The sequence below is a fragment of the Primulina eburnea genome, chromosome 17 (genome assembly GCF_022965805.1).
Source record: "Primulina eburnea isolate SZY01 chromosome 17, ASM2296580v1, whole genome shotgun sequence".
Classification (NCBI taxonomy): domain Eukaryota; kingdom Viridiplantae; phylum Streptophyta; class Magnoliopsida; order Lamiales; family Gesneriaceae; genus Primulina; species Primulina eburnea.
Genome location: NC_133117.1, coordinates 3,222,415 through 3,241,630, shown reverse-complemented (window position 1 = coordinate 3,241,630; position 19,216 = coordinate 3,222,415). Strand labels below are relative to the sequence as shown.

The 19,216-nt window shown below is 34.3% G+C and overlaps 2 protein-coding genes across 3 annotated transcripts; both read left to right on the top strand.

The window, feature by feature from the left end:
• Positions 1-583: 583 nt before the first annotated feature.
• LOC140818144 (senescence/dehydration-associated protein At4g35985, chloroplastic-like) lies at positions 584-3,175 on the top strand. The gene is made up of 5 exons (XM_073178003.1): positions 584-1,246; positions 1,881-2,014; positions 2,118-2,284; positions 2,434-2,518; positions 2,915-3,175. Exons 1-5 carry the CDS (start codon positions 668-670, stop codon positions 3,063-3,065), a joined length of 1,116 nt encoding a protein of 371 aa, XP_073034104.1. The 5' UTR covers positions 584-667; the 3' UTR covers positions 3,066-3,175.
• A 3,633-nt stretch (positions 3,176-6,808) lies between these two features.
• Positions 6,809-10,855, top strand: LOC140818508 (uncharacterized protein C3F10.06c). 2 transcript variants are annotated; one of them, XM_073178489.1, is made up of 7 exons: positions 6,809-7,192; positions 7,595-7,749; positions 8,342-9,011; positions 9,208-9,305; positions 9,456-9,564; positions 9,908-9,967; positions 10,226-10,852. In XM_073178489.1, the coding sequence occupies exons 1-7, from the start codon at positions 6,901-6,903 to the stop codon at positions 10,402-10,404; spliced, it is 1,563 nt and encodes a 520-aa protein (XP_073034590.1). In that variant the 5' UTR covers positions 6,809-6,900; the 3' UTR covers positions 10,405-10,852. The 2 variants fall into 2 exon arrangements, with proteins under 2 accessions (XP_073034590.1, XP_073034591.1); XM_073178490.1 differs by having other exon boundaries at positions 6,966-7,192; positions 7,600-7,749; positions 10,226-10,855.
• The last annotated feature ends 8,361 nt before the right edge of the window (positions 10,856-19,216 follow it).

Sequence of the window (19,216 nt, the reverse complement as noted above, 5' to 3'; positions counted from 1 at the left end):
ATAATAAATTCAGGTTTGGAGAATCGCTCTGTCTCATTAATATTTTTGAAATGAGGATGAGACTTTGATTTCTTATATTACCTAATTTCGAAAAAGGGAAGATCCATATGGATCTAAATACTGATATAAAATTCCCACTCCGTTTTCATCCCTAAGGGTGTGGCCGTCTGACTTGGGCCGGGTCTCACAATGATATCGGAAGTCGTAATGTCTTTTAGAAAATGAATTATTCTGTTCATGTACTAAACTTACAATTTATCCTTCTAGTCAAAGTTGGAATTGAAAACATTATTAAATAATTAAAAGTAATAAATTATTAAGTATTAATTCATGTATTTTTATGTAATAAATATTAAGGAATTTATTTATCGGTTACTAAAATCGGGAAAAAAAATATTTGGACTAAAATGAGACAGACACAGAGGGAAAAAAATGTAATTTTCCGTAATAAATAAATATTTAAACTTTTTTTAATCCGATGCTCTCTTATTCCTTATCAATTAACACCGCCGAAAGCAACATATTGGCATCAACTTCTTCAACAAGAACAGAATAAAGTCGGAAATTATGGAATCAATCACAGCATATCTTTCTCCATTAAATTTTCATCTTCACAAATTTATCAGCATTATCTTCCCATATTATTTTTCAATTGTAATTCAAGAACATGAACTGTTTCAAGCTCAAGAAATCAAAAACTTCAGCAAAAACCCCATCACAAACTGAACAAACGCAAGTAATCCCAGAAAACAGAATCGTGATGCATGAAGTTTTGCTGAAAATAAAAGATTGCAAGGTCCATCTTATGGACGAAGAGGACGCATTGGAACTCGCCAATGGAGATTTCGAGGTTTTCCGAGTATCGGACTCGAATATATCTCTTGCCACGACTATAAAAGTTGGCGATGAACTTCAATGGCCTCTTACAAAAGACGAGCCTGTGGTGAAGCTTGATGCCTTTCATTATCTCTTCTCTTTGCCGATGAAAGATGGCAAGGCTTTGAGTTACGGGGTAACGTTTTCGCAGAAGCAACACGGTGATTTGAGCTTGCTGGATGCATTTCTTAAAGAAAATTCACTGTTTACAAGTGCTGCTTCTTCTTCTAGCCGGAAGGAAGTTGTCGACTGGAAAGAGTTTGCACCAGCGGTAGATGAGTATAATAGTGTACTGGCTAGGGCCATTGCTGGAGGGACTGGTCAGATCGTTAAAGGAATCTTCAAATGTAGCAATGCTTACAGCAATCAGGTAAGAATGCGTTTTAGTAGATTTGGAGACATAACTTTTACATTAATTTGGGAAAATAGTTTGTTTTTTTTTTTTTTTTACAATTTTTTGTTTGGCCCACTAAATTTTTAAAGTTTGCTATAGTATAATAATTTTTTATTTTTAGTTGTTTTGGTGTAATAGTTAACGTCACATCGAACATCAATATTTTGTCACATCAGCATTTTGTTTATGTAATTCATATCAGCATTTTCTAGTATCATATCAGTAATTGAACTAAAATAGTTGAAAATTAAAGATGACATATTAAAATTAAAATTTGAAAATTTAGTGGACTAAAACTCAAAATTTAACAAATTAGTACAACATGAAGTTTAAGTTAAAACAACGAAACTAAATTTGCTTATTTTAGGTTTTCGTTCTCCAAATTAAATAGTCAAAATTTGGTGAACCGACACTCTTTTTTAGTAAACAATTTTCGGTGTTACGTCACTAGCTCACACATTAATACTCTGAACCAAAACCAACATACTGCATCAAAACCAAACTTAGAGTATATATCTGCATAACCAAGACCCAAAATAAACTTGGGAACCATTTCAGACATTTTTCCCGATATTTTAAATTATGATACACATGCATGTATTAATAATAGGTGCACATGGGAGGGGAAACAATTTTAATTCGTGCAGTGGAAGATAAAAAACGGCTACCGTCAAATGAAATTCGCAAAAGCAATAGCAATGTTGCAAAGAAAAAGAGTGGTACTGTCAACCAAAGCCTGAAACGGTACTACTTCATCACTGCGAAAATTAGAACATCTATACATTGTGTATTTGTCTATAATTTCTGTAAATCACTCCTTCCATTAAATTTTTGCCTGACACGAAAGGGTGAGAAAGCTATCCAAAATGACTGAAAAATTAAGCAAAACAATGCTTGATGCTGTTGGGGTTGCCACTGGCTCCGTGATTGTGCCCGTTGTTCGATCCGGACCCGGAAAAAATTTCTTATCCATGGTTCCTGGAGAAGTTCTCTTAGCTTCACTCGATGCTGTCAGTAAGTTGATATCTATGACTATGAGTAAATCTCTCTTCTTCTTTTTTTTAATTAATTTACTTCCTTTTTCTAAAAAAGTGCAATATTACAAGTACGTGCGTTTTTGGGAAGAAATGAAATGGTTTGTGCATTATTATATCAAATGGCAGATAAGATAATCGATGCAGCAGAAGCAGCAGAGAAGCAGGCCATGGCCGCCACCTCTGGTGCAGTTACAAGGATGGTAACTGAAAGGTGACTCTAGATACCATTAATATTAGCATAATAAATTAACTTTATGGGTATTTTTGTCTCATACCCTTCATTTCATGTATGTTGGATTGTGGGAGAAACTTGGACGAAGTTATAAATTCTTGAAATTAATATCACAATACTTTTTTTTTCATTACATCCGGAGGTGGGGTGATTTTTGTTTTTACATGCGATCGAAGTTCGAACCAACGTGATTTTAACGGAGAGAAGGCTGCTGAGGCTGAGGCCGGACTCGGCAGCCATTTTCTAAGTGACCCCTCTCACCTAGCTCGACATGTTTCAATCACCTCTCGGTTTTGCATATCCGTCCCTAGGTTGGGCGTGAATCCTACACAATTTTTATACATAAACTATCAATGATGAACACGACGCATGCAGGTTTGGAGAGAGTGCTGGTGAGGCAACAGAGGATGCACTTGCAACTGCGGGACATTGTGCAGGAACTGCTTGGAATGTAATCAAAATTCGGAAGGCCATCAACCCTGCCTCGTCGACGGTACCCTCAGGACTAATCAAGAGAAAGCCATAAAATTATGGATCATCATATATATATTTCAGAATTAAGTCTTGTCTGTGTATTGGATCATTTAAATGAATTAAAATGAAGCTCGTTAGCATTTACATTAGCAAACCAGATTGCTTTCGAAACAATATTTGATATTTAAAAGAACATATATATGACATCGTTCTGGTTATTAATATTTCATGCCCGCTCTAGCACATTGATCAACGTATTGAGACCAAAAAGCTCCTGTTTTTCGCACATTAAGCCCGTTCAATACGACATACCACTGATTGACATGTTTTTTCATGCTTTTGACCAAATCGTTGTGTTGATCTACTCGTGTTTCATGCTTAATCCCGTCTTTTAAAAGACTGATATATAGAATAGAACAATGTATAATATAGAGTCGAAATAAAGACTAGACATCTACCAACAAGTATTAAATTATTTCTCAAGCCGTTTATAATGTCTTTCTCTGGTACCTAAATCTTTCTTCCTCAATCACTGGCTTCAAATTAAAACTGGTTTAAAATTTTGAAAGGAAGCGAATAAAGTTCAAGAAAGATAATAAAATTGTCACGTCTCGAGACCAGTGTTAGTCGACACTCGCGTTATTCAACAATCACATAATTGCTAAACAATAAGGCTCGTAATACAGTATAATCCAAAATCAGTTTGTTTCATAAATACCTTAAAATGGAATCATTTTTACAACGTTAACTTTGAAAACGATAAAAATATGTGGAAGCGTTTATAACTTTAATAAAAAATTCAAAAGAACATAAACTTAATTAAACTTCTTCATTGTTCATTGTTAGCCCCAAAACTGATGTCTAATTTTTCTTCCTCTATTTATTCTTCTGACTTATCTTGGGAGGGTAGAGTAAGAGGTGAGTGATATGGCTGTCACTCAACAAGTGGGGGCCGTTCGAGCACAACATAACAAAATACATACAATTCGAAATGCATACCATGCATAACATGACTCATAGCACATGCATATCATTGATCAGACACTGAGATTTCTCTACTTTCTATAGTTTACTGGTATTAATTCCTAATTTTTACTTCTCTAAAAAGGCTAGACCGTATAATAGTTACAATCTCACCGTTCAAGGGCCATAAACATATTATGCATATTGGAATTCTCATCCATGTCTAGTCAAATCCTCACAGTACCAAAATACAACTATAGGATAATCGTATCAAGAATGGAGTAGAAAAAGAATTTGCACTCGACCGAATTTTCAAAAAACGAAATAATTCATAAACAAAATTATATTTATAAAACAAGTCCACTTACCTTAGACCTGGAATAAAACGTGAAGAATTCAAAAATCATAAAAGAATCATGCAACTGGCACTTCAGAAACGCAGCATCACATCGTCCGGAAAATTAGCCGTCTTGAAAAATTCTTTGCCTTATTGAACTGTTGGATCGGGCTTAAACTTTTACATTACGTTTAAACTATGTAAAATAAATTGTGAACGGTGGATATCAGGTTTGGAAGTCCTTTTAACCTACTTATGAACGAAAAATCGTAGGTATGTTGTTTTCACCTAAAATATGAACAATTTTCTTGCGAAGGATAAATATGAAAAATTAACCATTGGTTTTGGCCGAATTTTGGATAAGTTATTTGAAACATATGGAAGCATATTATGAACTGTGAAGATCAGATTCCGAGCAGTTGAGCGAGTGAAATAATTTTGTGAATTTGGATAGAACTTTGATCATGACTTGTGCAGAATTTTGGATAAGAATTTCGAAATATGAGCAAAAAATGAATTTCGAAATATGAGCAAAAAATTTGATGGGTAAATGCAGTGTACATTTCGAATAGGAGCTTATCCTATTTATAGAGATGGGTGCAATTTTCGGGTAAAATAGGGTAAATAGTCGGATCGGGTGTGTATAGAGTTGGTACCCGAATTACCCGATCGGGTACCCGATTTTTAAAAAAAAAAACATATTGGCTTCTAATGACCGGTCACTTTAATAAATTGGAAAGGCCAAAGTCCAAAAGCCAAGCTTATAATTCTACGTTTCAGAATTCTAAAATCCATTCCAAAGGCCGAAGCCAAAGCACCTCGTGAGACTTCTACTTAGAACGGTTATCAAACTCAGATAATGAGATTATAGAAAATTCAAGAGTTCATCAATTGGACCAGTTTTACCTTATCAAATATTTTAAAAAAAAATTTGAAAATTTATAAATTATGAATATTACCAAAGTATATAATTCAAATTTTTTTATTAAAAAAGTCTGTCAATTACGAGAACGATTATTTTTTGTTTAATTAATTTTAATATGTTATAAAATTAGTACTCTATATTGTGTTGTTTGTGGTATTAAAAAATGAGAGCAGAAGCAAGAAGAAAACAAAGAATATGGCTTTGTAGAGGCAAGTGTTGAACACTTTCTCCTTAAGAAGAATTTGCCCTCACAATGTGCTAGAGGTTGTGGCAATCTTCTCCCAAAATACAACTACAACACTTGAATAATGATCACTCAAATATTCAAGTTCTATCATAAAGAAATGAAGAAACTCTCTCTTGTAGAAGAAGAAAGAATATGCCAAAGATGATATGATGTAATGTGTATTTGATTTTTAATAATCAATCATTTAATGTTTTTCATGTTAAAAGACATGATCTTTCATTCATAGGGATGTCTCTTGGCCTTTGTAACTGACCACAATCATCAAACAATGTCAAGAAAATGAAAAAATGCAAGAAAAATTCGAAGGGACACGAAGACCTGCAGGGACGACAGGCGCGCACCCGCCCGCGGGTGTACACGCGAAATTTATTTATTTATTTATTTATTTTTATTTATTTTTCTTTGATTTTCGTCCCTTACACGTTCTGACTACTCGTTTAAGTTTCTTTCAACATTTGATGAACTCTTCTCGAGTTTATTCAGAACCATCGAACTTAATATTCGTTCATTAAGCTTCGTTCTTCGTTTCAAATTTTTTCAACTCAAACACATTGATTTATTTGCTTAATTTTCATTCATTAAGCTATCAAAATTCCAACAAATGTCAATAGTTTATGCTCGATTTAAAGATTTGTTAATTATAATACTCATTCTAAGTTTTGAGATAAATATTTGTTGTGTAACTTTTGTACATATTTACGAGACCATATTATTTTGATAAGCCAATTGTCTCGTCATATATTATTTGTTAAACACAAAATGACAAAATGTTACTTTGTCCAAAAAAAAAACCCGAACCCGACCCTTACCCGAACCCGAAATTATCGGGTAGTGGCCTAAATAAATCGGATCGGGTTCGGGTAACTAAAATGCTACCCGAAAAAATCGGGTACCTGACCTGAACTATCTGAAACCCGAAAAATCCGACCCGTGCCCACCCCTATTTACTTGTAAGACCATCTGATAAGATTTATTTTTTCCAAAAATAACAAAGAGAATGATGACAAACAAAAAATAAGTAATCAAATAATACTAAAGTTCTCCAAAAACTCCGAGGTTTTATATATTAATCAATTTTACGTTAAATTTTATATTTATGGATCCATCACGCTTTTAACACCAACAAAAGTCGAATATATTGATTTTTGAATTTCTCAACATATTTGTTCGATTCGATCGGTTGAGCTTCGTCATCATATATGTACAATTTTGAGAAATTTAAGATTTCTAACAAAGATTTTTAATGTATCAATTTTTTAAATTTGATTGATTTTTGTTCTTGTTAAGTAATTATTATTAAAAATTAATTTTGGAAAAAAAAATTATGTACCTTGGAAACGTGTTAACACAGAATTTGTCCGAAGGACAATACGGCCGCATCTACCTTCTCAGTTCCGACACTGTTTACCCCTGCTATGGAATCCACGCAAGAGAGATTGAGCAACAGCATATACAAGGTGTCCAGAGCCATCAAACGCAGGGATAATTCTCTCTACAACGCTCTCCGATCCATTTACGAGGATTCCATCTTCGTCGGAGAAATCTCGCAGCTGTGGCCTGAGCTGCCGCTTCTGGCCAACCTCCGATGCGGCCTTTGGTACTCTCCAAAGTTCGACTCCAATTGCTACTTCAAATCCACCGACGGCCACACCAACAACTTGTCCTTCAACACCTCCCGCCTCAACCTTCACGTTGCCCTTGTTGCTGGTACCTTCTTTTCTTGGGAATCACTGACTTTCTTTTGAGCATGTATTGGAGATTCTTCATTTGTCAGACATCGGTTTTATAAAATTTTATTGGTCTTGTTTTGGAAATCTTGATTATTCCATCTCCTGTATCCATGTTGATCTGCCAATGTTGTCGCAAATAGCAAGAAAATGTGTGATAAAATGAGGTGTATGTCGGTTATATTGTAACGGGTGAAAATGAAATTATAAAAACATGCTAGATAACAAGAAAGAAACCGAAACTTGCACCGTGACACAAATTGATGTGGATTCACTCTCATCACTCTTGTGTGGTGTATATGCATTTCATGTGGCAAGCTGCGCAGTCATCTATGCTGATATGGAACGGACAATGACTTGTTCAATTTATTTCTGGTGGTAGGACAGAGGGGAGGATGCATGATCGTTGATTCAACGCGAAAAGGGAAGAGATTTCCCGACAGCATGTCCAAGACTATACCGATATGGACTTGTGTCTTAAATCGTGCAATTCTCAATTATCGCATGGCATTGGGTGGACTTCATGTTTCTGAGAATGTAAGTGAAAGAAATTCCATTTCCTGGATAGAGTGCCTTCGATATTCACACTTGAAGAAATGTGCCTATATTATTTATTCAGATTTATGTTAATTGATGATTGTATGCTGTGAACAAGTGTTGATAATAAATAGCCAGTGAGAAATTTGATTCTGCTGTAATAGGGAATACTCATAGTTTGTTATTGCATTGTGTTTTCAAGGCTAAGCTTAAGATGTTAAATGACAGAGGTCACCTTGTAGCATTTACTTCAAGATGGTCGCGTATTTTCGCAAGGCTTCTCTAATATATCATCTTGTGGACTGCTCGAATAGGATTGATCTTGAATGCTAGCTTCATTTTTTGTAATTAATAAATATTGCGGGATGTATCCTATCATCCAGGAAAATGATTTGAAGCTTCAAGAACTTAATTTAAACTGGAATGTTATATATTATCCATTAACATTTTTTTCACACTCAATTTTCAAAATTTGTCCATAGTTAAAAAGATTTAGGTCATCGAACTGTCAAGTGGAGATATAATTACTTGTTGATAGATTTATGTAATGATATTTACATGCATCATAATTGACTTAAATGCACTTCAACAGCACTCAAATGATTTAGGACAAGACTCGACATATTGGGATTGTTCCTTGCATCTTCCCCTTTGGGTTTCACAAACTGAGAAACTAATGATTGAAAACCGATTGGAAGGGTGGACCAAGGAATTGGAGGCTAGTGGAGCTGATATTGCTTCTGTTGCATCATCACTTAAAAAGCCTCTAAGACCATTATGGATTTCACAGAAGACTGTAATATGGGTGAATGAAGTCCCAGATTATGATTCATGGGGTTTTACACCAATAATACTTGTCTCAGCGTCATCCTCAAATGGCAATTATCAACATCATACTTCTTCAGAGTTTAGTTGGAATTATATTGCCGGGGCGGGAGACGATGAGGAAAGTTGGTCTAGAGGTCTACGCCCTGATCTTTTCTGGAAACATGCCCATGATGTAATAAGATCAGATCCAGCCTCGTGTAATCAAAAGATTGCGGATATTGTTGAAAAGGACAGAGTTCGTCGTGCACAGAGGGGGGAAAATGCTCCTCAGGTGTCTGCCAAGCCTTCAAAGCTGGGGACAGAGAACAAGTTTGCCCCAGAAAGGGCATTAGACTTGGATACTAAAACCGTAATTGAGAATGAACAATTGTTTGGAGAGGTTTCTTTATTTTGGTTGGGACCAACCAATATAGCAGTTGGCAGAACTCAACTTGGTACAACTCTTTTGTTTAGCAGTTCCCCTAGTTATTTACTTTTCAAAGCATAAGTTTGTGAAGTCACAGATGGGGTCAATATCATATGAAAGTTATGTTACTTGAAATTTTACTCCAGTTATTTTCTATTTCACCGGTGCATCTTTATTTGCATCTTGGACTAGAAAACAAGTGCACTAAATTTCCAATTTTTCAGCCATGGAGGTGACTCCTGATAATTGCATCTTGAACTGTGATAAAGAGTCTAATGTCTCTCCGAAGAACTCTGGATTTCATTTGCACTTGCCCATTTTGGTATGTCTGTCGGTTGATTCTATTCCATCAAAATTTTCTACATTTGTGATTCATTTTGTTTGTTTCTTTCGTTCTGTTTTTAGAAGTGAATGGGATTCCAAATTCCTTCTTTGTCAAGATTGCTCAAACTTATGTTCTAATTGTGAACAGGACTCCAAACATGATCGTTTCTCTTTGTTAAGACATCTCCCTTCTGCGCTGAATTTTTCCCAGACACAGTTGCGCGAGGGGAGAAAGCTTTTAGTTTGCTGCCAAAATGGTAAGAATTCTATAATTTTGAAATTATCAGCTACATTGTTGTCCCACCAGTGACATCTCGGTAAGAGAAACACAAGTGATGGTTTTCTTCGATCTAACTCATAGCTTCTTGTGTGATATCTTCTATGCCTTCCCCATTCTGCTGATACTGAATACTCTCTCTTTTTCCCTTTTATTGTCGTAAGACTGAACTTTTTCTTTGCTCGTGTAGCTTAAATTTTGAATGCTTTTGCATATCCTGTAGTTTCTTGCTTCTCAAAGCAAACGAAATCAAATGGATCATTGTATTCATATTGTTTCAGCCTATTATTAAATATCCTTTTTGTTGGTTTCTTTCTTCACAGGAGAAGATGTAAGCATCTGCATCTGTTTGGCAATCTTGACTTTATTATATGATGAAGCAGGTAAAACTTGAAACCTTGTCTTGGGTTCTATGTCGTCGGGGTGTGTGAGATATTTTCTTTATGGTTTGAGTTTATGCTCGTTGAAAAATTGGACATGATGCTAGAACTTTCTTTTATGCTATCCAGAAGAGAATCCTAGTTCTAAGAATGAATCATTATCACAAAATGTTACAGCAACTGAGTGGCTGGTTTCATTTATGACTTTCATTTTGTTTATGCCTTCCACGGATTTCGTTAGTTCTCGAGCTTTTTCAACAGGAAACTTCGATGACGGGAAATCCTTCAATAATTCCCATATCTCCAAGTTTGAGATCCGAAGACGATTAGTATTTATCTCTAAATTTGCTGTCAATGCCCGGCCATCGAGAGGGAATTTGAGACAAGTATTCAATTACCTTAATGAAAGAAGGTATGGTCACCCTCCTTCAGTTTCATGACAAGTCTCGTCTCTGATAACATGCTGAGCAATGTCGAAATAAGTAAACATGGGCTCTGACTATGCTCCACTCGAGTGTTACACTCCGCACCCCATACATACAAATAGGGGCCTACATGAATGCGTATAGGGGCACGGGTGTATCCCCAAGGGCTTATATCATATATCTAGAGTAGCATTTTTCGTACAACATAGTTATTTCAGAGAACTCTTCTTCGGACCCACCCTTGTTTTCGATAAGAAGAGGCTGTCTTCAACCCCCACCCCTTAAAGTAGTAAAGAAGGGTCATTCGGTCAGAATGTTACATGAAGAACATAAACGGAAGGACCTAGGATATATCTATTCTATCTCATTAATCAACATATTCTCATACTCAGTTAGAAACCATTTATTTTTTAAAAGTTCGTTGGTTGTTATTTTATCTGAAGCACGTTAATATTTACGAGTTCTACACAGCGAACCAGGGTTGTTGTAACTCAAGTCAATTGTGATGTGTTTCGATTCTCCCGAACAAGAGAGGTTTGACGTGACATTGCTTTCGTTAAGTTATTTTAGAAGCTCTCATATCTTATGACGAGTCGTTACAACTGAGAGGGGACAACATGAATTCATGTTGTCCTTACATTATATATCTATATTAGCATTCCTAGTAGAACATAGTTATTTCCAGGAAAGCTCATTTGTTCAATGCAATCTCACTTAAGTAACAAACATTACAACACGCGCCTCAACAAATTACCTTAATTATCGCGATTAACAATAAGAATTTCAAAATGTTTGGGTTGTCAAACATATTAGTGTATACAGTTTTAATATGTTGTATATTTATCGTACACACTTATGTGAGTATCGATGATATGATACTCATCTATTGGATGTGATGAAACATAGAAATATTATACATCCAATAGCTGAGTGTCGCATCATTATTGCTTACGTAAGTGTACGATAAATGTGTAACATATCAAAATTGTTAGTGCATAACTAATAACATTTGACATAAGCAACAAGAACTGAAAATGTTACCTATACGAATTAATATAATTTATTGTATTAATACAAAATGAATTCTTCAATAAAATGAAATTAAAATTCATGGGAGTATATTGTTTTCGTGATTACATTTAATTATTTGGTAATCGCCTAGAATAAATTCTGTTATTAATTTTATGTTGTGTTGGTTATATTTTAAACAGAAGAATGAAAATGGAAAGAGAAGTCTAATCCATGGACTCATTCTTTCTTACAAAAAATTGAACTAAACTTATCTATGAATAAATCCAAGTATGATATATAATTACTAATAAATGTCAAAAACTTATGTGAGACGGTCTCACAAGACAGATCTCTTATTTGAGTCATCCTTAAAAAAATATTATTTTTATGCTAAGAGTATGACTTTTTATTGTGAATATCGGTAGGATTGATCCGTCTCACAGATAAAGATTCGTGAGACCGTCTCACAAGAGACCTACTCCTAATAAATTGTAGTTGATTTATCCCGTCTCACAAGAGACCTACTCTTAATAAATTATAGTTGATTTATCCATCAAATAAATTAAAGGTATTTTGGACAAATTATACAAATTGTAAAAATATTTATAATTATTACTATCAGAGACAGTAATTACGAAATCGCACAAAAATCCCCTATATTGAATGGGGTGAACTAAAAAAAACTATCAGGTATTTTTTTTAATTTAAATAACTATAGTTTTGGATAAATTTTTCAGAAAAGTGATCTAGTTAGCTATGTAGGAAAAAAAAATGACGTTAGATCTTAACGTAATACTATTTCTGTTAGGGATACGGTCGACGATAAGGAAAAAGTAAGACTGATATCTAAAAGATATGAAACAGCACCAATAGATAGATATAGGGGTATGCAACCGGTCTATTCGGTTACCAACAAAATCGAATAAACCTATAATTGATTTAACCGATTTTATTTCCAAATAACCAAATCTATCGAAATATTCATATAAATCAAATTAACCAAACCAATTTTCAAATCAGTTATTTCGGTTACCGACCGAAATAGCTGATATTTTTTTTAAAAAATGTGAATTTTAACACACAAAAAACATTGCAGAGCTCATAAATAACAAAAAACATTGAACAAATAATATTAATAATAAATAGAAATATTGAAGATAAAATCATTGGATAAATGAGCTTCTTTCTAATGTATGAAAGTTGAGTTTCCTTCTAATGTATTTTTAATATCCATATACAATTTAAATTAATATATATGCTAAATCAGTTAATTCGGTTTAACAAAATTTTTCAAATCAAATCAAAAACCAACCGAATTAACCGATTGTTTAAAATTTCAAAATCGAACTTCCGAAATAACCGAACCAAATTTCCGAACTAATTCGGTTTGGTCGGTTAATTTGCTTTAACCGAAATTTTGCAAACCCCTAGATAGACATGCATATCTCCGAGCTCATAGACATAATTGCTCGACCAATTATCACTCAAGTAAATGTATATGTACTATCACAAATATAAAAAAAATAAAATTACTTTTTAATTAATAACTATAATTTTTCACCTATTATTAAGAGTTTGATCCAACAATTAATTTTTTAGATTTTGTTAAAAAAATTATTTTATTAATACATATAAAACTGAAAAGTCGTCATGACTGGTGGTCTACATGAATTGGGTGGAACAAGAAAAACTTGTTAGGCGGCTAAATTAAATATAAATTTGAATTTTTATATACAAATATTTATTGATAAAAATTAAATGCATAATCGTATATATCAAATTTAATAAATCATAATTGATAATACTTCAACCAAATATATACAAAAAAGATTAAAAAATATTTAAAGTATTATTATTCATTAAAGTTTTTTTATGACAATTTTTCAGATTGAATGAAAAAACAAAATTAATTATAAATAATTTAATTTATTCACACATCTAAATTTATTTAGTATATAAAAGGACCAATTATATGCAAGAAGGTAATAAAAGTAATTCAAATTTATGTATATCATAATAATAATAATAATAATAATAATAATAATAATAATAATAATAATAATACCCAATATTAATTAAAATAAAAATAAAAATTAAAATGAAACATGAGAAAAATACCAGTCCATATGGGATTTTAAAATAAAATAAAAAAATTTACTTTGTAGTCACCTTCCTACACTTGTCCCCTCCACATCTTGCAAGTTGCCAATGGTGACGTCATCAACGCCGCCTCAGGCTCGCCGCGCATTAACTGTGATATCCTTTTGACTTTCTTACGACACCTATCAAGTTGCGTGGACAATTCGCCCTTCCAAAACCTCTATAAATTCTCTTCCCAGAACTCCAACATCGCCATCGATCGTTTCTTGAATCCCATTTTCCCCCACCCACCAAATTCTATCAAGTGCCGAAAATCATGTTGCCGAGGTTCGAAATTTATCGAGTTTTTGACCTTGATGAAGCCTTGACCATGCCGGAAGATTCGACAGCTGAACTGAATGAACCTGAAGCTGGACCCTTATCGTCTGCCAATTACATCCTGTTCGACGAAATTCCGGCGGTGGTGACCGGCGGAGGTCGCTGCGCTGTGTGCATGAAAGGGTTCAGAGTAAGCGGAGCAGGGTGTACGCAGGTCCCATGTGGCCATGTTTTCCATGTACATTGCATCGCGCAGTGGGCTTGGGTCAATAGCTCTTGCCCTCTGTGTCGGACACAGCTGCCTTCCTAAGGTTGATTTGTATTGTAAATCGTTTCTTGTCATATTTTTTTCCTTCTTCTTCTAAACAGTTTATTATATCTTCTTTTACCAAATTTATGGATTGTCATTAAATCTTTAAATTGTAACAGACTGCCTAATCTTACATCAATTTTTATTTTTTTCCCGTCTTGTTTGCTATTTGATAATATAATCCCCCGAATTTAAGATACGTTCGAGGGTATTGGAATTTCCGACAAATTGATCGAGAAGTTACTAAAATAATCGTTTATATGCAAAAATTCATATTAGACTATCTCTCGGATCATATTTCGTGAGACAGATATCTTATTTAGATTATCCATGAAAAAATATTAGTTTTTATATTAAGAAGAGTATTAATTTTTATCGTAAATATCGGTAGGACTGATCTGTCTAACAAATAAAGATTCGTAAGATCGTTTCACAATAGATTTATTCTATATCGATATTTTATTAGTTTAAGTCAACTAATAGTAGAAGAAATTTTGATATCAATGTAATAAATAAACACATTTTGTTTTTTTTTTATATAGATATTATTGATGTCATGTGGATATTTTAGTTAAAAAATAAAATTGTAACGGAAAAAAATCAGATATTTTGTTGTACCGAGACAAATTTTTTATTATTTCATATACTAAAACCCAAAATAGGAAATCTCCAAAATTTTGTAATTTTATGTAAAAAAATATGTAATCGACGGAGTTCTAATTTTATTATTATTTTATAATTCAACATAATTGAGAAATGATTCTCGGTTGACAACGATTCTAGACCGGTAAATTTGTTTATATCATAAAATGAGGAAAAATGCAATAAACACAAAATGTGAATAAAAAGTTCTCATTCTATCAAAGACAGGAAGTACAAGGGTTCCCTGTGGCTGTCTCGGTTGCGGTCCAAATCTGGTGTCGGCGGTTCAGGAACCAGGCCAAACCGGTTCCAACACCTTGGAGCTAATTCAATCTGGTTCTCGGTTTTGTATCATCGTGCGGTTCCAATGCTAACTAAAACCTTTTAATATTTTTTTAAAACGAAATACAGATTTATTTCTATGTGGAGCCGGTCTGAACGGTTCCGATTCTTATCATTTGTCTAATGGTCTGACAGTTCTGAATCATGTTCCAAGAAACGGGTTTCGAACCGGTTGTTAACGAGTGGTTTGGACGGCTCAACAACCCTATCTACTTCACGTATAAAACTAAAAAGTTGCATCTTTATGATCACCTTCCTTGGACATCACCTCTGGTAATCCGCATCGATCATTTCTTGAATCCCATTTTTCCGATTCTAATTCTATCAAGCGTCGAAACATGATGCAGCCGTTTGAAATAGATCAACTTTTTGACCTCGATGAAGCCTTGACCATGCTGGAATACTCAGCCACGGAGTTAGACGAACGGCACGAAGCCGAAGCAACACCCAAATCGGCGGCCGACATACGGTTCGATGAAATGCCGGCGAAGGTCGCTGCGTGGCAGGATTCAGAATAGGCGGAGCAGGGGGTACGCAGGTCCCTTGTGGCCATGTTTTTCTTTTTTCATTGCATCGCGCAGTGGGTTACGGTGAACAGCTCTTGCCCTCTGTGCAGGTCAGCCGGCTGTCGCCCTTAGGGCTGATTTGCAATCTAATTTGTTTTCTACGAATTTTTTTTTTTGCTTTTCCAAAACTGTTTCGTGTTTGTTTTTTTATCAAATTTGTCGATTAATTTCATACCTAATTTGTGAGGACACTAGAAACTTGTTTCGGGACTTGTGAAATAATTAGTTTAGTTAAAGATTAATTTCAAAAGTTATCGGAAAGTTATGTCAATAACCTGTGCTAAGATTGGCTTAATTTAAATGTGTGATTGATAGGATAAGTTTTTATAATTAAGTCAATAGCTATAGTTGTTAGACAAAGTATAATTTATTTTATTTATATTTGTAACAATACAGAGTGTACCTACTTGAATGCTAATGAGTCGGGTTGTTAGACTCATTTCGTTACTGTCGGCCCTATCTCTAATAGATGTAATATTACCTGTTAAGATCTGGTGTCATTCTTTTACAGCCTACTTAGCCAATCAGATCAAGCTGCGCAATGTCAATAACTTCACGCATGAGATTTCTCAAGAAATAATCTATCCCAATACTATCATCATTCATACACGATGAACCCAATAGTGATATTATCAAATTCAAGGCAGAATTATGAAGTATTTTTGGGCGTGTGTTGCACAAAGTTTGCATAGTGTAATTTCGAAAATATTCGAAATTATTAGCTAGCTATTTGATCCATTGCTCAAACATTAAGATTCGAAGCTCGAAATTTTCGAAATGTATATGTAACTAATATATAATTATATTATATTAATAAAATATTAAAGCTCGTGACTATGAAACAAATAATTTTGAATCGATTTCGGCTCGAAAAAAAATCTGAAGATGTTTGAGTTCGGCTCTGTTGGTAAGGATGTCTTATTTGAATATGCTTCTGTCAGGGGACTCACCTTGTTAATTGTTGTTGTAGGAGACCTATGCGAATCCTTCGGCAAATCAGACAGGGAATTAGGGATGACAATTTCCTCCGAACCCGTTGGAGGATCCGATACCCGACCCGAATAGAAGAGGGTATGGAGGGATTTTTAGACCCGATTAAATAATTGGGTAATTGGGTATGGGGATTTTCGGGTTCGGGTATGGAGGCGGATTTGATATAATCCGACCCACACCCGACCCGATTACCCGTTTAAATTAATATATATATATATATATATATATGTATGTATATATGTATATATATAGTAATTATATTTATTTATATTAAAGATGCATCTTCTCAAATCCAAGTAAATCGATATCTTTTCTTTTCTGTTCCCTTTCACTTTCACTTTTACATTTCAAGGTTTTACCACTTTTTTATTTTTCATTCAATTTCTCATCTTCTCCGCTGGTAAGTTTATTCCATGTTTGATTTCAAAAATTGAAAAAATGGTTTATTTCTTGATTATGGTTCATCGTATTCCTTAGTTCGGAGACATGTATGATTAGTTCGGAGATGAAGACATGTGCGTCTTAGTTCATTGTATTCCTTCTACAATGTCAAGTGAAGAAGACATGTACGGTTAGTTCGGAGATAAACCGATCTAGTTTTATTTTGGGTTGATAATGTTTGCATATGATTAAACTAGGGGTAGCCCATACATTATTAATCAATTGAATTAAAATTTTTTGGATATGATGTAAATTCTACTATATTTTTGTTGAATTGCATACTTTTGTTCAACTAATATAAATTGAATTGCATACTTTTGTTCAACTAATATAAACTATTTTTAATATTTTGTTATTTTTTCTATAAAGTTTATTTTGTAAATTTTTATCATTAATAAATTTTTTTATTGTTCATTTAAATAATTTTTTAAATATTCATAATTTCATTGAAACAATTTAAATTTGAAAAAAATTCAATTGTATATGATGGGTATTTGGGCAGGGTATGGGTATCCGATAATCCGATGGGTATGAGGATGAGTATTGAAATTCAATACCCGATGGGTATGGGGATGGGTTTGGGGATGAATTTAATAAATGGGTATGGGGATGGATGTATGAAATCCGACCCATACCCTACCCATTGTCATCCCTACAGGGAATGCAAGGCGTGTACAATAATTTTTCTTAAGAAACTATTTGTTCTCCAAAAGATGTTACACTCATACTATGAAAATGTTCTCTCAAAATACAATGCATTCCTAATAATGTTGTTTCCAATATGCATACTTGAAAACAATCTTGAATACCTTGTGATGATACTCTTGGGACATCTCGGGTCGTGGGTGTGAATTGTGTTCAGGTCATGGATAACCCGAGACATTTGATTATGCCCCCATAAGAGCTCGGATCATGGATGACCCGGGATGTCCATGACCCGGGATGCTAAACGGATAGCCCAAATCTGGGTTAAGTTGCAGGATAGATTTTTTAGAAGCCAGGCAGGTAAATGTTCGGGACATATTCTCTCCGGACAACCAGATGTGCGGGCTCTCGAGCCATCTCCCAAGAAGCATCACCCAGGCTACCTCGATAACAGTGCCGCACTCGAGTACTATCTTATCTGTCAGAACTACAGGGGTTTGACGTGTCAGAGAAGCTATCAGAGGTAGGGTGACTTGACAAAAAGTCAACATCAAAGACTATGAGTGGTAGGTGTACGCACAAATCGAGGTAATTTTTGATTTTCCTTACTATAAATAGCATGTATGCATCTCATTTAAAGGATTCTAAAAACTTTAAACTCTCAAGCACACATATATTCTCACATATATAGCTTCTTTGTCTTCAACCTGCCGACTTTAGCATCGAAGTGGTCACGTCGGACACCCCTCCGACACTCATTCACGATTTCTTTTCATTGTTTGCAGGTCGCGATCGAAGCCATCTACTTTGCTCATTTTCCTGAACAACATTATTGATTCGATCCGGTGGAGCACCTAACCCGGCTCATCCATTTCATTATGATCGCATCACCTTGGATTTCTTCAAACTTGCTAATTGAATGTTTGATATTTGTTTATACTGTATAACAATATCCAAACAACACTTTGAAAGCAAAGTAATTTGGAAGAAGAAATTTATGCTACGAAGTTGATGGAGGTTTTGCACATTAATTTCATGTGTTGTCTATGGAAAATGATTAGTCAAAAAATGACGAACGATTCATAATTTATTGTGTTAGAATCATTCTCCATGATAAGACATGTCTTTTGGATCATAATCATTCGTTCAAACATCAAAAGATACCAAAATAATGAAATGAACGCCATAAATAAATGTAAGTAACATTGTATAGCAATTATAATACGGATAAACATCATGAACAGATGCAATTATTTGTTACATGGTGCACAACGCTTCTGGTTCACTTAGGTTCTTACAAACCCGATTTTCCGGCTAGCACCGACTCTTTGGTTTCTGTTGAAGTCATGTCTCAAGCGATTTTAACTATCTCATTAGACTATTTTCTAAAAGCTTAATGAATCCTTCTTTGTTGAGATCAAGTGTGCCTGCTGCGATTGTCATAGTCGATGTCCAGTCA